The 21,970-nt window shown below is 38.7% G+C and overlaps 2 protein-coding genes across 2 annotated transcripts in view; one reads left to right on the top strand and one right to left on the bottom strand.

Annotated features, from left to right (window-relative positions):
• Positions 1-13,130, bottom strand: part of LOC139938330 (protein strawberry notch homolog 1-like) — a 40,471-nt gene extending 27,341 nt beyond the window's left edge. The window contains exons 1-9 of the mRNA XM_071933781.1: positions 12,990-13,130; positions 8,721-8,882; positions 6,917-7,015; positions 4,194-4,652; positions 3,320-3,404; positions 2,316-2,525; positions 1,751-1,835; positions 1,180-1,267; positions 262-423 (exon numbers count right to left, since the gene is read on the bottom strand). Coding sequence (XP_071789882.1) covers positions 262-423; positions 1,180-1,267; positions 1,751-1,835; positions 2,316-2,525; positions 3,320-3,404; positions 4,194-4,652; positions 6,917-7,015; positions 8,721-8,882 — 1,350 coding nt within the window. The 5' untranslated portion in view covers positions 12,990-13,130. The remainder of the gene's footprint in view (positions 1-261; positions 424-1,179; positions 1,268-1,750; positions 1,836-2,315; positions 2,526-3,319; positions 3,405-4,193; positions 4,653-6,916; positions 7,016-8,720; positions 8,883-12,989) is intronic.
• A 221-nt stretch (positions 13,131-13,351) lies between these two features.
• Positions 13,352-20,285, top strand: LOC139938756 (transmembrane emp24 domain-containing protein 2-like). The gene is made up of 4 exons (XM_071934374.1): positions 13,352-13,652; positions 14,656-14,848; positions 15,972-16,079; positions 16,877-20,285. The coding sequence occupies exons 1-4, from the start codon at positions 13,467-13,469 to the stop codon at positions 16,999-17,001; spliced, it is 612 nt and encodes a 203-aa protein (XP_071790475.1). The 5' UTR covers positions 13,352-13,466; the 3' UTR covers positions 17,002-20,285.
• Positions 20,286-21,970: the final 1,685 nt, after the last annotated feature.

Raw genomic sequence — 21,970 nt, 5'->3', positions numbered from 1 at the left:
ATTGTAATTAACTGTCAGTTCTGAATTGGTCTCAACGTTTCGACTAGCTTACTCTAGTCATCGTCAGGAGACTTTTATCATTGAAAATTGTTTGCGATAGTGTGGGTTTTGAGTCGATGCTTTTGACCATTTTTAAAAAAATATATTTCAAAGCGATCCGTGACTGGTTTGTTGTTGGGCACTATATAAATCCTGCTTATTGTTAATTTTATTATTAAGCAATCTGGGAAATAAGAAAAGCAATTTCATTGTAAAGGATACCACACCATCAAACTCTTTTCCACACCAGTGCAGCAGCTGTTTGAGCCTCGAGTGGTAATTGTGTTTAGCCTGGCTCTCACCGATCAGAGATGAGTACGTTGCAAAGATCACCCCCTTCTTGACGTAGCCGTTGGATTGGGAATTGATTTTGACGTACTTGAACTGGAACGGGGAAAACAAACGATGGTCAACAAACATTTCTCTATTGTCCTGAATGGTCATCTAATATTTTCTCGGAAGAAAACAAAACATTTGATGAGAATAACTTTGTTTAGTCGGGGTTTTGTTGTGTTCAATATTTTCACGAAAGAAAACAAAATAGGCAACAAACTAACATTTCTCTGTTTTTCTAAATGGTCTTATTTATTTTCACAAAACATCCCGATACAATTTATGAGAATGTTCGTCGTCTTTACTTTGTTAAGTCAGGGTTTCATTGTGTTCACTATCTTCTCGAAAGAAACCAAAACATCCCAATATGTTTTATGAGAACATTTGTTGTCTTTACTTTGTTAAGTCAGGGTTTCATTGTGTTCACTATCTTCTCGAAAGAAACCAAAACATCCCGATATATTTTATGAGAACATTTGTTGTCTTTACTTTGTTTAGTCAGGGTTTCATTGTGTTAAATATTTTCTCGAAAGAAACCAAACCACCCCAATACAACTTATGAGAACGTTTGTTGTCTTAACTTTGTTTAGTAAGGGATCATTGTGACAAGGATAATCTCAACCAAAAAGATTCCCAAGTTCTGAAAAAATAATAACGCACAGAGACACGGTAAAATTATTTCAAACATCATCATGATATTAAACGATTTCTCAGCCACCCTTCCCCCCTCCCCCAGAGGAGTATACAACCTGTGCTGCCAACTATGTAAAGCACCAAGCTAAATTAACCACAAGAATACGTGTTTACCTTGTTAAGGGAATGTACAGGGATGCTAGCACCAATGTCCTTCAGATCTCTCATGGCATCATACTTAAGATCGTTGGAAACACTGAACCTGCAAATAAAAAAATACTAAACATCAGGCCTCTTTTTCTTACAAGGAACAAAGGCTCAGAAAATAGCTCCTTTAGGGCTCTTGTCAAAATTAATCCAGGGTTCAATTTCACTAAAAAACTATTAAGATTCATATGAAGATGTGTTTTGGGCATTGCCGAAGCTATATGTATTGTGACATCACAGTTTGCTTAGCAAACGTTAAGATCGATCTTAGCTCTTTCTGATATTGGCCTCAGGAAAGGTAGTCGGATAAAAATGGTTCCATGTGAAATTGTTTACTTGGATTTCGGTCAGGACTGTATTTCAACTCGCTGTAAGGTTATCAGTTCTCAAATGCACAACATGCCAATGCACTGCACTGAGCACTCTGTGGTTTGACGGGACTGATTAAATGTAGTGCAAATGACACTAGACAACAGCTGAGCAGTAAAGTTCACGCAAGAATTTTTAAAATTGTTTATAATGGTTTTTATGGACTTACCAGATGGATCTCTTTCTCCCCAGCATGTAGTTTTCATGGATGATACCAGCTATGGTTCTACCCTTGCCTACACCGGCCCCATCACCTACAAACAAATCAGCATAAAGTTAATACAATTTGAAGTTGATTTGATTTGGAGTTTATCAAAGATTTTGTTTTTACTAGAGCGGGTTTTGAACCGACGATCTCCTGAAATGTGCCGGCGCCACAACCAACTGAGCTATTGAGCCATATGTTGGCAGTCACCCTGTTTTGTCTTCATCTTTGTTCAGGGGTGCCAGTCAGAAGCCATATAGCTGCCAGGGATCACACCAAATTGTCAATACAACCTGGGGATCAACTTAAGGGATTGCAACTTTTTACAGTTTGTAGTTTTCAAATCAGGGTTAGAGAACAATTATGTATAAAAATGTTGTATCAAGAAATTCGGGAATATACAGCCCTTGTAGTCGGCTCATATAGTTTCCCGTAGAATGCCCCGGGATCACCTCGAATGTCTTAGTTTGCACTCAAAGCAGTCAATATTTAAATAATTTGAAGATCACTACAAAAACTGAATGATTACCGATGAGATAGCCTGCCCTCTCTCCATTCAACAGCATAGTCTCATGCTGCTGGCAGGCGTAGGTAATAGACTCCAACTGTAGAGCGGAGAGCTGTCTGCGGTCGATCACCTCCTCCGATATGCTGAGTCTGTAGTAAACGTTGGGCGGCTGCACGCTGGCCATGGAGCTGGTCTCTACAACGGGGTCTGGATGCGGTAAGCCGATCTTCACTGAAATAGGATGATTGGAAATGATTTTTTTTTATTGAAGTTGATGAATTGAATATTTGATCTATTGATCAATTGATTAGTTGAATATTTGATCTATTGATTGATTGATCATTGATTGATTGTTTATTTTATGATTTGATTTATTGATTGACTGACTGACTGATTGATTGAATAATTGATTTATTAAATGATTGATTTATTGAATGAATAGTTGATTCATTTATTTTTTTTTTTTATTTCCTCAAAACCTCAAAAAATGGAGAAGACAAGAAGATAAAAGTACATCAAATATACAATAAAAGGTACATAAACTTGTATTTAAAGAAACAGGATAACCCTGACACTCATGGACGACCCATGAGGCCGATCATCATTTAAAGATTAGTTGATCTATTGATTGATTGATTGAATGATTTATTGACAAACTGATTGATTTATATTGATAGCTTGACTTACACTTGCTTGGTATGTAGTTGGCACAGGTCTCAGCATGACCCATGTTCTCAATCGATCGATTGATTGATTGAATGATCGATTGATTGATAGATATTGATAGCTTGACTTACACTTGCTTGGCATGTAGTTAGCATAGGTCTCAGCATGACCCATGTTCTCAATCGATCGACTGATTGATGAATGATTGATTGATGGATAGATATTGATAGCTTGACTTACACTTGCTTGGCATGTAGTTGGCACAGGTCTCAGCATGACCCATGTTCTCAATCGATCGATTGATTGATTGAACATGTTGAATGATTGATTGATTGATAGATATTGATAGCTTGACTTACACTTGCTTGGCATGTAGTTGGCATAGGTCTCAGCATGACCCATGTTCTCTTCCTCTTCATCATCTATTTCTTCTTCTGCCGGTCTCTACATTGAAAAACAAATTCAACTTTTGATAACAACAAGTGTAACATTTGACATGGGAAAGTGTGAAATTCTTCCAGAGTAGTGAAAATGATAATGATAATGATTCTCGATGGCTAGTCACTGAAAAGGTAGGGCAAACCTTAGAACCATGCCTAAAACCTGGTTCATTAAAGCAATTCGGAACTGAACTCCCTTAATGCAAATAAACATAGAAATTCGAATGATAACTCCCCTGGCTTTTGCAATTAGTATAGCGTCAGGAATTGAATTTGTGGAAAAATGCAGGGTTTGTAGCTTAACATTTATTTTACACTACCAGCTTCAAAATGAGCTATTTCGATACTTAAAGGAACACGCTGCCTTGGACCGGTCGAGTTGGTCTTTGAAAAGCGTTTGTAACCGTTTGTTATGAAATGCATATGGTTGGAAAGATGTTTTAAAAGTAGAATATAATGATCCACACAAATTTGCCTCGAAATTGCGTGGTTTTCCTTTTGCTTTGCGAATTAACACGGTCGGCCATTTATGGGAGTCAAAAATTGGACTCCCATAATTGGCCGACCGTGTTAGTCGACGAGGTACTAAAAGACATATCAGATTCATTGTCAACATTTTTCACAAAGATACTAAACAATGAGGTGATACAGTGTGATACTGTCAATAGAAGTCAATTGAAAAACACAAGAGTCCAGTGTTACTTTCAAGCCCTGAGCATGATGTGTTAACCGGGCTTAAACAGGACCAAGTTGGAGCCAAAGCCCCAGCCTCTAACAGCCCCGACATCCTTACCTTGCTTTTGGGCGTGATAGTACCCAGCTTCAGATCCTCATTAGACCACAGCCTTGAAACGTCTTTGTGTGTCAGCTCCTTCTGGATTGATGTGACTCCATTCCCAACAGGTTTCGGTAGCGCTGCTTTAAAATTGTTCAACACCGTGCTGCTCGTGCTTGGGATACTGTTAAGCAGAGCGCTCAGCTCTGCGGGCGCAGTCTTGTTCCTGACCATAGGACTGGGCCTATTTAGAGATGGTGTTACGCTCATCACGCTTGGGTTCTTGACAGTGGGTGCGGGTTTTGGTGATGCGATTGTCTGAAAGAAGCTTGGTTTGGTGTTACTGGTCTGCGTCGGGGCCGACGGGGTCGTGGATAACGGCGTCCAGCTGCGGTTCCTGTTCATGACGTACATAATGCCAGCGTTGGTACCCATCGACGTCTGGTGCTGGGTGATAGTATGGGCTGGTTGGGCAAGCTGCAATCATTGAGAATTTACTTACTTTATTTACTGGGCTCATTAATTAAGTTTCAAAATCCTGTGTAAAATGTTCAGTCCCCATTGACTGCTCATCAATTACAAAACAATTTTAATTTTACACTAAAAGAGTACCAAAATGAAATAAAATTTTAAAGCAATGCAACCTGAGGTTAGATAATTTTATTTTCCCTCTTTCCATAAGGACAGTACAGTATCTTCAGAACTTTCTCTTGCTGATAAACAATCTGCGCTTGTTGGCATGGACATTCCATCTTGTTCACAGAAATTCAAACTTTCCATTAAATAATCCTCCCATGATTGGATGCTTTGTTTCCAACAAACTCAGAACTATTTTGGATAGTTGTGTGACATTGTTTGTACATAAACTGTTGATATCTTTTTTTTTTGCATTTGTGGCTTTTCATAATTTGCCAACCTTGGTTGGTAAATTCTCGGGCTGTGACGCTGCAATAGTATACAAATAATGAATGTTTATGAGTGCAATGGTGCGAATATGCTCATGAGTTGAAAGATGGAATGTTCTATTCAACGAGGCGGAGCCGAGTTGAATGGGACATTCCAGCTTTCAACGAATGAAAATATTTGCACTATTGCACGACTGAAAAACATTCATTATTTGTTTTATCGTAGCGTCATACGTTATCGACCCTCATATGTTTTCGAACCCCCAACTTTAATTCCCGTTTACCGCGAGATTGTGCAAGCTGCACCGGTGACAGGAGCTATGCAGTTTACTCACGGTCTGTATTTTCATCAGGCTTAATCATGCTGAGAATAAAGTTTCCTGTCGTTGGTTATGCTCAAACATTTATAAAATGATTGATTTTGGGTACAAATCACTAGTTCATTATTATGCCAACATTCAAATGAGTCAAAGAAACATCATGCAACCTCGAAAGTTCAAAACAAAATTACTATCTGCCAGATTGAGTTTCATTCTGTTTTAGTCACTAGATGGATCACGTGAGGTGGTTACTATTTGGGATTCTATGGTGTGCCAATACGAGGAAAAATTAAAATATGAAGTGAAGTGAAAATGACAAAACAATTTTTTTTATTACCCCTCTGCATACTGTAATAAATTCTGATAAGCGTAAAAAATATTACGTCTATATTAAAGAGAATATATCATAGATTAGTTTCTTATCTCCTGAAACAAAACATTACTGGTCTAAAATGGGGGAAAATGGATTGTTATGAAGTGTGTGTGTTTTAAGGGGGGTGGGGTGTTTTACTACCATGCCTTATGATATCTCTCGATTCTAATATAGTAGCCATAATGCCGTGGGACAAAAATGTAGTTAAATTTGTTAAGTAGTAATTGAATAATATTTTTGATTTATTTTGCACACCATACTAGCTTCGGAATATTCAATAAAATACCAACCAGAGAAAGGTGTGAAAACATATGACGTTGCTCCAATGTCGCGCATGCATTTTTTAAGCTCTGTTAATGGCGGACTGTCTCTCGCAACGTAAAACCAAAACTTTAAAAATTTCAACACACCATGAAGTGTAAGTTTTATTGTTAAAAAATTGGATAGATGATTTGAAAAAAAAACACATTTAGTTTTTGATTGTGAACAATTTTCCTGTTATCCTACTGAAAACACATGACACCAGGATATATAACATCCAAATACATGTACATCTTTGTCATTTTGATTGGAGGATACAACTTTCGAAACAAACAAAGCGTAGGCCTACAATTTTTAATTGTGAAACTACACCCGGTTCTTTTGGGTCGGCCTGTTGGATTCAAAAGTGACAATGTGCATTCTGTACAGCTATTTTAAGACACGCAGACGCCAAATGTATGTGCCTTGCAGTAACACTGATGCGTTACCAAAGACACGCACACACAGTGATGTTTTTACTCAGCGTGCAATAGTACTTTTCGGATAGAACGAAAAATGTACGGTGAGTGACTCAGCGTGCAATAGTACTTTTATCTGCTATCACGTGACGGACAATCCTCCAATCAAATGCCAAGGATGTGCTTGGGTGTTATGTAAAAAGGCATATTGCCTCACAACACTAAATTTTTGTGTTTCCGAAAAAGAAAAGATAAAAAGATTCTTTCTGAAAAGAAAAAAGAAACTGTTGCACGTCAGTTTTTACTAGATAACTACTGTATGTACACCAAGCTAATGTCAAGGCCAAGCCCAATCAACCAAAGAAAAATTTACAATTTCCATTTGTAAGGATTGTGACTGTGGAGGAATGTATGTGGAATGTACCTGTTGCGTGGATGTATTAGCCATAGTTGTTGGTTGTTGAAGCATTGCAAGTAATGGATCAGTCCCAGGGTTTGCAGCAATACCGGATGAGAACTGGTTCTAAAAAGAGAAAAACCAAGACAGACACAACATTTTTATTGTTTTTGTTACTAATTCTTTAACCACTTAACATTGGATAGCGTTTTTAACTTTAAACTTTTAAAGTTGACAGAGACTACATCATGTCATTTTTTAACCCCAGACAACTTAGGTTTTTTTCTTCATTTTGTTTGACTTTTCATTGTCATGATTGTGTATTGTTCAAAGACAGGCTACAAGTACTCTTTGTTTCACACAAACAGAGAGCAACAACAGTATCTGGAAAACATGCCTTGTAAAATCCCTTTCCGAGGATTATTGTGTAACAACCGATTCCAGCTCTTTGTGACAAAGATGTCCCAGCCCTTGAATTTTGTTCTAGAAGGGACACAGCAATTTTTCTCTAGTAAGGGGCATTTCTATTAGGAAAATTTAAACTTGTATCGGAACTTTGCAAAGGGCACCACAGCAAAAGCACAGGACACCCTGGCAATTGCTGTGGTTATTTCGAGGCCCACGAATTTTAAATCTATAAAAAGCAATTGTTTTTCTTGTCTAACATTTCCTTTACCGTTGTTTTGTTTGTCTCTAGTAGAAACACAGATTGAAAGTCCATTATGTTTACCAGTAAAAGGCTGGTGCAAATGACCTGCAAAATGGCACACCCTGGTACTGGCATGCATGAGGGACCTTTTCCGAGAAATGGTCTGCAAACACTAATAAACACAGAAGTAAATTTGGCCGACATTACAAAATCGCGAGAACATTTCCCTTTTTCAATACAACATCCGACTCTCAATAAGGCACTAACTACCAAGGCACTGTACATGTATGTTCAGAAAGGCGCTCTAGAGTTGAGACAAACTAAATAATTGAACAAAAGTAGATACATATGAAAAGTTTGAATCAGAACTCTGAAACAGTTTAAGAGCGACTGGATGAACAGGAAGTCGAAAATTGGCTGTTGCAATCTGTGGCCTTATGTGTAATTCCAGAGCTCGTACTGGTCTTTTCCATTGAGTCAACAAAAATAAAATTCCACAGTGTGGATAGTGAAGGGGAAAAAACAGAAAGAAATTTATAAACAAACCTGATATAGATCCATCTGTATGAATGTGATCACGCTTCAGTGAGGAAACAGTGTGATACATGTATCTAGTTTGATTAGATACGAACAGTCTTCAAATGAGCCGGCTACAGAGTGAGTCTAACAAATAAATGCAACAAGCTCACCTCATCTATCTATTAGTTACTACATGTATATATACTGGGTTTTTTCCCACCGATATTTCAAAATGTATTATGTCAATGACAAACAAGGAAGTGCAGCCGATCAAAATTGTGTACCAAACAAACAGCCCATGTGTGTGGAGGAAATGTTAGTGAGTCAGACCTGACAAAGGGGGGTGATTAGGGGAACTCCCTCTATGGATAAAAAGACCATACAGTCACGACAGTAGTCATGGTTGTGTTTACGTGGGTTATTTTTTTTATTTTTACGACAAGTACAAAAAAGGATTAAATGGGATAATGACATGACATCCTTTTTTTGACAAAGTTACTCTGTATTGCCGATTTGAAAAAGCAGTGAAATAAGGGGGAAAAATTGTTTAGATTGAATCGGCTAAGAACAACGTCAGGATTAAAATCGCCAAAAAAGGCTATTTAAAGGACTTCACTTCCGTGTTTTTGTTTTCAGAAAAGAATACCAATGGAAACTACTTACAGTGACTTCAGACCCTCCAGGGTCTGGTGGCCCCAACAGGCCGAGATCAAAATCAGTTTGATCATTGAGATCAATGGTAGGGAAATCATCAAATGCAAGTCCGCTCTCAGACAAAGCTGCCAGCAGTAGGTCCTGTCCATCTGCTCCAATTTGCCCGTTCATCTGTGTTTTTGAAATAAAAAGTTTATTAATTTTGTAAATTAATAAATGGAAATGTTTTCGTATGGCGCCATCACTTTTCATTCAACATGAAATAATTCAGTATCTAATTTGCCTCAATGAAATATCCCTTTTTGTAAAAATGAGTTAAAAAGTGGTGGCGTGATATGGAATGTTATCCTAATTTTTTTTTTATATATAAATTTCTTAGGAGAAAATCAGTGTTTCCTTTGGTTGTCTGTAACCCTCAAAATCAGGGTACTCTTTCATGGCTCTGCTACTGCCGAATTATGCGCTCGTGATTACCACCCTTTGCTAGCTGGAAATGTCTCTTAGACTAGTGTGGAGTATGCTTCCACACAAGCACAAATGCCAAGGCATACACATCTTACACTCTAACAGTCACAAGCAGTAAGAAGCACTAGCAGTCGACCATCTATGATGTAAATCGTCCATCTATCTACATCTATCTACATCAACCAGAGGTCACAAATCCCGCTTTGTCATCTCTCACACCAAATCAACTGTGTTTACTAAGTCCTTCTTTCCACGTACATGTACCATCCGGGACTGGAATAGCCTAGCAGGAAACCCAGCTAGGCCTGGGCAAATTTTTTGATTATCCGGTTAATGGCGAATAGGTTTTCCTATCCCTCCGCGAATGCCTTTTTTTTTCTTAACTGGATATATCCGCAATGGGCGCGAATACCTATTTATAAACCGGATAGTTCTGTAATTATAACCAAGTAACCGGATATTCTTTAATATCCGAATATCCGCGGACGTCGGGCGACAACTGATAGATAGGAATGTTTTGTCTGAATCCTTATGAAACTTCTATTAAGACAGCATAAAATAGCATAAATTAAGTACTTAACTATGCTCACCTCCGTGAAGAGTTAAAACAATGTCATTTCTGACGTAATTTGTTCAAAGATTACGAAAGTTTTCCTTCACGTAGAGTCAATCACGATCAAAAGAAAAAGCAAATCGCCATCATTAAATGAGATCCGGTTATTTTTATGAATGAACCGAGTGACACTGTCTAAAACTATTATCAATCCGCCCATAAGATCTCATTCACAAACGAACGGCGCCCTCTAGCGACAATTATTTTAAATTTTATATATAGCGCCCTCAAACGGCGAAAAAAACTATTCGAATATACGGTTAATTTCGGATAGTTGGCCAGCGGTATCCGAATACCAAAATTTCACTATTCGCCCAGCACTAAACCCAGCGGAGTACAAATCGCTTGATGCCTTTAAGCTTGCACTTAAGGCTAATCCATCTAAGTAGATTTCCAAATCCAAAAGTTTTTACTTGCACTTGTTTACAAAAACTATTTTCGCAATCGACAGCATGTCCTACTTATTTTTCTTGGAAGCATGCGCAAACACGCAGTGCATTTGTCGTCGCCTATGTGAGGCTGCACTTCACAGGAAGGAAGATGGAAGGAAGTTCATAGACGACTTTCTAACACAAAATCATGAAAAATAAGCTATTTCATGGTTTATGATGGTTGATGACAGTTGTTGGTGGTAGTCTTGACAACAGCAACGCTGTTCGCTACACTCCATTTGAAGTTCTTCCGCAAGAGTTTTGCCCGACGTAATGAAATGTGGGTTTGTAAAATTAAAAATTAGGGTTTCAGCTACCCGTTGCAATTCCTCTGAACTGTTTAAAGGAAAAATGCCCATATCGAGCCACCACTTTTCAAGGGACGATGATATGAAATAAATTATTTAAAATTACTAACTAAAGCCCTTTTCACACTACTCAACTTTGATCCGTGTAAGTTGTGTCCCGTGTAAAAGTTTTCTACACGGATTAAAACTGACCTGGAGATTCCTTTCACACTACAATATTTAACCCAGAGAATAATTTAACCCTGTTCCACACTAACACGGAGCAGTGCAAGTTGTGTTCACACTACACGTTTTTTAACACGGAGATGTTATTTTTTAAGGTATGGTGATGAAAAAATAATAGACCATCGAAAAATCATAGAGCAAAAATCAACTCGAAAGTGCCGCGAGAGCGCCGTACATTTTTTAGACGGTTGAGTTGCACGTATGCTTATGCCTGTATAAATTTTTCTTATTACTTGCCGCCGAAATTCTTGAAGTTTTACAATAAGGTTGACATCAACTACATTCCTTGTGACATATAGAAAAAGCATCAAGACGAAAGAATCAGCCACTTTTTTGTTATCCATTTTTGCAAACATAATAAAAACGATCCAGAAACGTTTTCCACAGCCGACCACATGAGTTGATCATCCTCCTTCCCAGACAACGCACGTGCTGCCGCACGGTGAAATTGCACACTATGGGCGCGACATTGTAACACTCAACTAAGCCGATAACGAATGTATTAGACCAAAAACAAAATACATTTCTCATTCAAAATCTCTGTGCATTTATATACAATAGGGTTGTGCCAACTTAGGCAAAATTATTTAACTTTAATTGTGCATTATTTAAGCTATCAATCCAGCCAACAACATGTAGATTTCTTCAACAAAAAAACTAACGGAAGCCGAAAACTGTGAACGTGCCTCTGCACCTGGCAAGCAGAAACGGCAATTTTTCCTATTTTGGCTGGGACAAACCCCAAAACGACGCGATGCGGACTGTGCAACAACAACTTGACATTGCTCAGACGACAAACTGATGATTTATTTAAATGACACAAATGAAGACACCCTGGCCTGGATGAAGTGCAAGTTAAGATTATTTTACTGTGATGTATTATTCTTTCTTTTTTATGTTATTAATAGTTTTGTTGTTGTTCTTTTGGTATTTTTGCGATGAGTTTTGCACGAAGTCAAAATACTGTGGTGATGATGCAATATTTTTGTTATGAAAGTCTTCACCAACCACTGTTAAATAAACACTAACCCGGCGAGTGTTCACACTTAAGAATCTAATCCGGAGAATTTGGAGTGAAACATTTTTAACACTGAGATTTGTGGGTTAACCCTACTCCTGGGCAGGGTTAAGTTTTACCTGGATTAAGCCAGTTTTTGGGCCGTTAATCTGGAGAATTTTTTGTCCCAAAAAGTGTAGTGTGAACGCTCCGCTTAATCCGGAGAATCTCGGTGTTAAATTTTTTCTTAACACCGAGATTCTCCGGATTAAAGTGTAGCGTGAAAAGGTCTTAATTTCTCAAAAATATATATCCTTTTGCTTACGTAAGATATTAAGTAAAAAGTAGTGGCAGGATACGTTTCCTACTTTAAAAAGGGAAATAGTTTTATTAATAAAGTCGAACATAATTAAAAACATCAATTACAATTAACATAAATCTCTGCTTTAAACTTAAACAAAGTTAAAAAGTGGTGGCGGATGCAGATATTTTTCATCCAAAGTAATCATTCGTTTCTTGCTAAGATCTATAATTAATTTGGAAAAATTTAGTTTACTCAAATCAAAAACCAAAATGTTGTTTTTAAAATGGGATTTCATAACATTGGTGCCACCACTTTTTCACTCATTTGTACACACAAAAGGGATATCCCATTGAGGTTAATTAGATACTATTTTTAATTTTAATCTCATGTCAAATGAAAAAGTGGGGGCGTGAGCCGTGACTGATGATGATACAGAAACTTTTCCCAAAATGTTGTTTATAAAATGATTACCACTGCCCACTGGCCGGGCACTTGTTCCATCGGATCATCCCACAAGAATTAAAATCCCAACTAATATTGAGAACTACATAGTACATTGTAACACTAACACTAACACTATTTAACAGTCTATACTCTATTCGTTAACAAATAACAACACTACAGTCCACATGAAGCCAGTGAGCCGTGTATTGGAATCCGTGTATTAAAGCGCATGTGTGCACGACGAAGGGGGCACAGCTAGCTCCACACGCTTACCCCTCCACACCACGACCGTGTGTGAGATCGCGTGGGTGCGTATTCGTCATGCAGCAAACCCGTACACTTTGCCATCATGAGCTACGCAATGAAATGACATGCATGATGCATGACGAGATCGGCCAAACATCAACGATTGCAATAAACGCAAGAGACTGTTTCCCCTGCAGGCTCACCAATAGGGCCATTATAATAAATATAAGTAAGACAACAAGTACCTTTATAGTATGAAGTCCCCGAATCACTCAGTTTTACCTTTACAATGTTTTCACAGAGTTATTTTTAATGAAAATTGAGAGCTAGCCTCCGTTTGGACTTCCTCGTTTCTGCGGACAGATAAAAATACTACTCTTTCGCGCAATGATTTGTGGGATAGTCCCTTTTCGGCTGGCTCGTTCGGCTGTGTACAAATTACTTTATATTTCTTCTGAATTTTACACTGTTTTAAATTCTAAAAATACTGAATGACTCTTTTCAAAAATACTATTATGAATTAATACAATTTTGTTGATTTTAATTATGTATTGAACATTTAGAACAAAGAAAAGTGCAATCAGTTGCAACTAGCGCATGCGCAGTTTAGGTCGACGTGGCATGCAGCGGTTTGTGCGTAAACGTATGGTTTGTGTACGAAACTAGCAACTTTTCTAAGAAAACTCGCTCGCTTGCAGGTTGTTCCGGAAAAAGAGTTCAAAATGGGAGACGGGCAGTATATTCTCCTAGGAGTTTGTATCCTTTCTTGTTTGACGTCGATACATGGGTACTTTGTGGCCATTGATGCCCATGCAGAAGAATGTTTTCACGATAAAGTGACATCCGGAACAAAAATGGCCCTCACTTTTGAGGTCGCTGAGGGCGGTTTTCTCGATATTGATGTGAAGGTAGGCAACACAATCATGACAATCAATAAATCAAGGAATTTTTGTTTCCAAGAATTACGATCTCTTCCTGGTTGGTCTATCGCGATTCAGAACCGCAATGCGTTGTGGGAAGGAATATGGGGCGGTTTCTATGCAGTTTCTACGACTCGTGCACGCAAGGCCTATACCTTTGTGTGGTTCAACAGCGCCCTCTCTTGATATTTTGCTATTCGCGATAAACCTTAATCTCCCGACACAACGAACGATATTGCTGCACGAGGTTTATGGCAATTCAGAACTGCTATGTGTTACTGTCATGGGTAGGCAGAGGGGGCATTTGGCGACGATCACACGCATCATGGCATGACCTATATCTCCGTGTGGGTCAACAGCGCCCTCTCTAGATATTTTGCGATTTTGCTATTTGCGATAAGCCTTATTGTTGCAGATATGAACCGAAGAGAAGGGTTACAAAAAAAATTCAGTGTCGTGTCTCACCCCCATTATTATTATTAAATAAGTTGTGATGTATTGTACTTGAAGTTGTAGCCAGCAGAGATAGATTGACGGTATTTACAATGTTCGTAACCCTCCTATTATCATGACCATCCTCCCGACCTGCTAATGGTCTACACTAGACATGCTAAACAGGACGGGTACACAGACGTACATGATGTATGTGTGAGCGGTTTTGGCTATGCCAAATCTGCAGATTGTGAAAAGTTACGCACATAAGTTGCATACAAGTTTTGTATATCTGTAGAACTAAATGCGCGCAACTGTGTAAAAAATCGGATCATAAGTTTGGCAAAAGATATTCTATTTAAAAAAAAACATTCAAACCTTGCAGCAAATGTTGTTGCTTGCCACACACGTGATGCAGTTGCTATGGTAGTCAATTAACTTGTTGCACATATTTTCTCCTTGTATTGTTAATGCTTTGGTTTACAGTTGGACAATTTTAACTGGCAACTATCTTACTCGACCAATAATTGATTTATAATTTTGTTTTAATGCTCCACAGATTACAGGGCCTGATAACAAAGTCATCTACGCTGGCGAGAGAGAATCCAATGGCAAGTACACCTTCCCAGCACACATGGATGGACAGTACCGCTACTGCTTCAGCAACAAGATGTCAACCATGACACCGAAGGTTGTCATGTTTTCCATCGATGTCGGGGATTCACCTAAAGACACGTCAATGGATACAGAGGGTAAACAGTAACCCATTGCATGTGTTATACTGGCCTGGAGTTTTACGGAGGTCACAGAGACCATGCCCTGGTCTTGGCCTTGTTGCCCCTTCAAAAGTTTCCCATAGATTTTAAGATTTTCCAGTGGAAGTGTGCTTTTCAAAAGATGAGATTCAAAGCCTGGTTATGCCACAATGAAACTCCTTTTTTAGCCGACTTCCATTTAAAAAAAAAAGTAAAACCAGGAGTCAAATCAGGAGTTTTGTTGGGAGGCCATTCTCATAAGAGAGCAGTGACGACAAATTTCAGACTTTTTCTGCCTTTTTTTAGCACTGACAGTACTGTTTCTGGAGAACTTTGACTTTGTACTGCATGTTTTTTTAAATATTGATTTACTTTACAATATAATATATGCTCTCTCATAGAATGTTGATGAAAAAAGATTATCAAGGGCAGAAATTAGGGGCCAAGATCGTCCAAAAATGTGTTGTTGTTTCCCCCCCCCCCCCACAGTTTCGAAAAAATATTGAATTTTTCTAACATTGACTATTATGAATGTCCCCTAAGTAACTATTAAGTATGACTTAATCAATCTTCTCTTACACACGGTTCAAGTTTTAACTTTTAATTGCATGTTGTCAGGATTTTCTTTTTCAATTTTGATTCTGGCCTTGTGTAAAAACGTCTGGTCCAGTAAATTTGTTGAGCTACATTGTCCCTGCAGTCCTGTTGATTTTTCCCAAGTCCTGCATACCTCCTAAAGCTTGATCCAAGTTTAAGGTCCTTTTGTTGACTTTTTGTCAGCAATTATACTGCTTGACAAATTTCTTAGCTAAGCAAAAATTGAGTGGGGCACCAGTCACGGCAATGTAGTCTTAATGTTGTTTTGGCTGGTGACCTGTCTCTGTGTAGCAATACTTTACTGTGCTTAGCAAGTTTTTGTGCCAACAGGCTTTATGACATTGGGCCCTTGTAGCAAAAAGCTTGAACTAATTTACTAGTTTGCAGGTGACAATCATGTCAAGTGAAATATTCTTTGCTGGGTTGTTGGCTTTTATAGAAGAACCAGGCTTGAGAAACCATTGGATTGCTTAAAATTTAAAATATTTATTGACAATCTTTCCCTTTTTTTTCTGTTTTCCAGAGCATCATAACAAATTAGAAGATATGATTAACCAACTTGCCACCGGGCTAACGGCCGTCAAGCACGAGCAAGAATACATGGAGGTCAGGGAACGAGTGCATAGATCAAGTGAGTATTTTGTTTGGATAGGATTTCATCTTTCTGTTGTTGCACAGTGTTGCATTCTGAAGAATGCTTGAAGGTCTGTATGCTTCGCTAAAGTGCAAGGGCACCAGGGCATTTTCTCCTTGGTAAAGGGCACCCTATGAGGAAATTGTAAATTTCTACTGTAACATTTCAAGGGTCACCAAGGCAATGACCAGGTGCCCTGTTCATTGCCTTGGTGACCATTGAAATGTTTGGAGGCAATCACCTAAGTTGTTGCCTCTATGAAGAATCAGGCCTGTAAAGTGAAAATACATAACATGTATTGCGGTAGAGGCAGGCGTGTGATTTCTCTTGACTCTCCCCTGATTTCAGGATTTTTCAAAATCTCCTTGAGCCTTAAAATCATTTTTGAAAGAAGTAAAGCAGTCACCAAGGGGAGAAAGAAATAGTCCACATTGTGTGCTCATAGTTCTGTATTTCTAGTGTTACAGAGTCTGTAAACCTTCTGAATTGTAACATCTGGGCTTCGGGGTCTAAGGGGGGAACCCAGGCCGCGCACCCAGGCATACAAGTAATTTTTTTAGGAATTTCCACATTCGTAAAGGGTTGATTCAAGACGAGTCTCCTCTAATCTGTCACACAGATTTGAGACTTTACAGGGTTTGACCAAGGGGAGAACAAAGCTGTTACCAGTTTTCTATCTCTCATTTTTCTTTGCATTGTTCGTTTAAAAATAAAAATTCTAACACTCCAACCACTGATCCTGGCTTCATCATGACTTGCTAATTTTTGTATCTTTACATTCGTTCTCTCTCCAGTTAATGACAACACAAACTCCAGGGTAGTCTTATGGTCATTCTTTGAAAGTTTAGTGCTGGTTGCGATGACACTTGGACAAGTCTACTACCTTAAACGTTTCTTCGAAGTCAGAAGAGTCGTCTAGTTGCTGTTGATTTTAGTCCTCTTGCCACAGAACAGTTATAAGTACATATTGAAGCAGTTATGTTGCACAACAAGAGCCAACCTTCCAGTAAAAATGCACAATTGTAAATGAGGTGAGATGGGTTCCAGACCAACAATGTAAAAACATAGACCTGATGCGGAACCCGTCTCTGCAAAACGCACGTCTGCCATTTTGGGAGTCAATTCCTTTGTGTATGGACGATGTGACCTGTGACATCACATGTTTACAAAAGAGCCACAGAGCCTGGACTTCCTGCAGGCAGGATTTGTACACAGCCTAATGGAAGAAAACATAAAATCTTATATTTTATGGAGATTGCACTGTCTAATTCTTATCAACTTTTGATATGATGAAAGGGGGTACATCTCAAAACTTGTTGAGCTTTTACTTTCATAATTCTATGATTTGTGTGGAAATTATAACACAAAATGTCAACTTTCCCATAGGACCTGTCTAGTATTGTGCCTGCCAGATTACTGAAAGAATGTACAAGGTCACACTTATTGTAAACAAGTTCACATGGTCTATATTTTGACTCCCAATATGGTGGACAGTATTCGCGCATGTCAACTGCAGCCATCTGTTTGTATTCCATTCACATGAATGCAAATCAACCGAGACTGAAAGTTCTGGTCCCTCTTTGATTCATTGAAAGTTAGCAGGCCTGGAATTTCATCTTTGAGACGGTTATTTCATTTTGCAAAAAGGCACTTCCATTGGAAAATCTGAAAGTTTGTGGACATTTTAATAGCAAGGTCAAGACTAATGCAACGAAGGTCGTGGCCTCCATGTTGATCCAGGCCTGAATTTTGGGAACATGAAAATTAAAGATTGAGGCAGTATGATAACAAGTTGTTGAAGTGTATTAAACGAGTGTTTTTTATAAAACTTGGGCAGTTACTGCAGTTGCTCGATTTTAGTGGATTCTGTACTCAAATATTTCAACAATTCTGGCCTGGCGTTGCACATACTGGTAGGCTTAAGAGGTCAACACCCTTAGGTCGTCAGTGTTCCCCCATGTGGTCTGGTGGCCAAATGCTAGTTAAAACATGCATGAGGACCAGTGAAAATTCTCTGCAAGTGATCCAGCTGGCTAGTTCAGTGCTGAAACACTCCATTTATTATATGTCCACACTCGAACATTTAATTTTACCTTTACATGCAAATTTTATATGTATGTAGTAACAGCTGGTGTCACAATTGTTGCATTGTTTAAAACACAAAAGATTCCATTATATCAAACATTGTAATTTCATTGAAATAGTGTTGGAAGGTGACAGATTGCCTCCAAAGACAGAAAGAAGAGGAACCTATATGGTATAACAAAACAAATTGTTGCATGTTCTGAGATACATGGGTTGTGTACACCCTTCCTTTGGGGCATATTGCACTCTTGGCCTTCACCTTTTGTGCCCCAATAACCCCCATCACAACGACGCCCAACAACTGTTCAAGCACATTGTAATAAACCCGAAAAAAGATGCTACAAAAATTGGTCTCATAATTTAAAATTTAAAAACCTGTCTAAAATTATGTCTGTTTGTTCAAGAGCCTTGATGTGAATGTAGATAGGTGCACTATAGACGATGTGACCTCTGACGTCACACAAAAACCATAACATGATTCGTGCGCATACCGCTGGGCCAAACCTTTGTGTTTTGGCAGCCAGCTAGAAAGTGTCCGCAATCTTACTGTGACTGCGCAACTCAGTGCCCGGCGAAACATGATGATAGTGTGTTTTGTCAACAGAGGGCGGTTTGAATGTAAACATAGGTCACATCGTCTATATAAGACTTTATAGTTACTATAATGGCATCCACACAGTACAGTTAGTTTTGTGCACAAGTGTCTCTGAACATTTCTTCACACCTCGTGCAAGTGAATGTTATAAATGGTTGAGTAATGCACAAATTTAAGTCAATTCCTAGAGTAGGAACGCTACAGGATGAAATCCCAGGCTCAAAGAGATTGACACTTACAACTTTTCTGTGGCAAAGTAGAAATGCATTTTATGAATTTTTTTGTTATGGTTGAGTATTAGGGTGGATAGTTTATTCAAAGCAGAATAAACCGGTGTTCAATATTTCTGTTTATCTAGCAATGTCATCACAGATTTTCACATTTTCTTTACACTGTTATATGTTTTCTCTTCTTTCTCATTAGATAGTTCCCTAAATAAAATTTTATCTTTCTTGAGGTTTGTTTAAATTCCTTTCATGCCTTTGGGGCTTTTCCAAACTTATGGCGATTTTTGTCTTCTGATGTTTACTGTTTCAGTCTTGTCTTTTGGATGGTTTTCTGTTTTGACCCTTTTTTCTAGTTGATGTTATTGATTGTAAATAGTAGACTAAAACAGATCATCCAAAATGTTTTTAAAAGACAATTTTGTGACAGTGTTTTGAAAAAGAGGAAAAAGATGATGTTAAACTTCTATTTTCTAAAAGTACATGTATATTTAGTCCTAAGAAATAAAGTGTTATTGTATGTTGTATCACTGTTGGATTAGGAACAAATATTTAAGAGGGCCAACCCTCCTCTCTTGATGTAGTTATGTTGTCTGGTTCCCTAAATCAAGCAGTCAGACCACCTGTATCTGTAGTTCCAAGTCTTGTGTCATAGCAAGGAACCAGACTACTTAACCTCACAGCCTCAGTTTAGATCATAGAGCTATAGCTCTATGGTTTAGATACAATGTAGGCTATGGAAAGACTATTCTGAGATACACCTGCATTATGACAGTCAGTTTTGTGTATGGTTACTCCCCCTACAAAAATTGGACTTTTGTCATGTTCTGAATGGTCAGTCTGCTACGTACCTTGCAAATGGCACTGTAGTGTACATGTATGTAGGAGGGTTGGTACAATTGTAACGTGGATTACACAAGCTCTGTAGTACTGATGTAAATTATTCACTTTTCTGTTTGCATTCTAAACTCTTCATGTTTTGTGTCTGTTTACTTTGGTGGAATTTGTGCGGAGAGTTTTATTATTTGCACGAATACAACAATTTTACTGCCTTTTCATGATAATTATGAACATGTAAAATTAAGAACTGCAATGTTTGCCACTAAATTTAAATGTACAAATGTGAAGAAAGACAACAGAATTTGCACTAAAATTTGGAATAGAAACACTCTGTTTAAAATTGCAAAATTACTTTACATTTTCAGTTTTCACATTGTTTCATAGTTGTAACATTGTATTTATGCAGTTGTTGATGAAATAAATTTTGGCGATTTTACATCAGATATTACCAACCAAAAGTGCTAGACAACTTGTTTGTAATGTCTGTGTTAGCTGTTGGTTTAACCCTGTGGCCCTTTTCACTAACAGCCCCGGGGAGTACGAGGTCCTGAAACTCTGTTTACCCCACAGATACCCCAGAATACCTTAAAACTGGCGTGGTCATAGCCTTGCTCAAGGCAGTCGCATTATTCGCTCCGAAAAGACGCAGCTGTAAACCCACCCGCCGTATACCCTGTGCATGGTGTGTGCGATCACACCGAATGACCCACCCGTATACACACTGTCACATCGCACGAATACTGTTCACACAAGTCATGGCACTCGTACACCACTAACCGCATGCGGAGGCCGTCAGGCCGACAGCCTTGTCGGGTCTGTATCTTCCCGTTTAATGTGTTGTATTGAAAAAATTACAATAGTGGACGAAATTGGGGGGGCTCTAGGATATGCTAGTATGCAGCTCATGAATATATATCGTTCGTCAGACCTATCAGACAACACAGGATGTGAGGCAAATGAATTATTCATTTTGACGTCCAATCACGCACTTCCCTTATCACGACCCTATCATGCGTCCGTGGTGGTGGTTTGTGATGATGTAGACATGTCTCATATTTCGCGGGCATTATGGTAATGAGCTGACCGTGGGAACTCTTCGCTTATTATAGTAATGAGGTCAGTGGCTTCAACACAGATCCTACAAGGCTGTCGGCCTGACGGCCTCCGCATGCGAATAGTGTACGGGGGCATCGTGTCGTGCGATGTTACGCACAGTGAATACGGGTGGGTTTTACGCACAGTGAATACGGTTGGGTTTTTATACAGCGGCGGTCTTTTTTCGGAGTGAATAATTCGACTGCCTTGAGCAAGGCTAGCGTGGTCATCTTGATTTTACTCCAATCCAACTCACTGTGACCAAACTGTGCAATTGGTGCAAGATATGTGAACAGATTTCCTACGGTACATGTACGAGTAGGATTCTACTCTACTCTACTCACTACATAACTGGTACTCTTCACGTCGCTGTGTTAAGCCAATGCAAAAATAACTGAGTACCAGCATACACCATACCATACATAATGTACACCAGCGGGATGCCGCGCTTCGCGCGGCACCCCGCTAGATGATGAAAATCCTTTACACAAATATAATGTGGGTGAGGGTGTTATCGCCTCTCTCAATATTTATGTATGGCGTCATAATTATAACCCAAAACGAAGCTTTTTTGCACGTCCGCCACTACTTGCAGTGGGTGCGCCCACCTCGTTTTGGGTTAGGCGACGTACCTTATGCGTACTTCTAGAAACTATAAGGCTCCCCCGTGAGCCTTATTGGGGTTTAATATTTTGGGCCTCCTTAACGCTACACGTTTTTCAAATCAGCTTTGATAGGTGAAACTGACAGTTAGCCAACAATAACTAAAGTTTCTTTTGTACTACAATACCAAAACTTTCCCCACACACTCAATATACATTCATATGCTTGCATTTCCTTTTTAAAGACATCGTGAAAAAAAGGACATTTTCACGTCCCACGATACATAGCGTTGCTACAGCACTTTAAGTAAAGCGAGTTTTCTGTGTGCCACAAGTCTAATTTATCTACTGTTTTTTGGGGGTTTTTTTTCAGGGGGGGGCGGTAAGAGCGTAGGCCTCTTTTTAGTTTATTCTCATCTGAATTGGTCTTGTAAACTTTCTGGTCAA

The sequence above is a fragment of the Asterias amurensis genome, chromosome 6 (genome assembly GCF_032118995.1).
Source record: "Asterias amurensis chromosome 6, ASM3211899v1".
Taxonomy (NCBI): domain Eukaryota; kingdom Metazoa; phylum Echinodermata; class Asteroidea; order Forcipulatida; family Asteriidae; genus Asterias; species Asterias amurensis.
The sequence above is the reverse complement of the archived record's forward strand: the minus strand, read 5'-3'. Positions and strand labels throughout refer to the sequence as shown.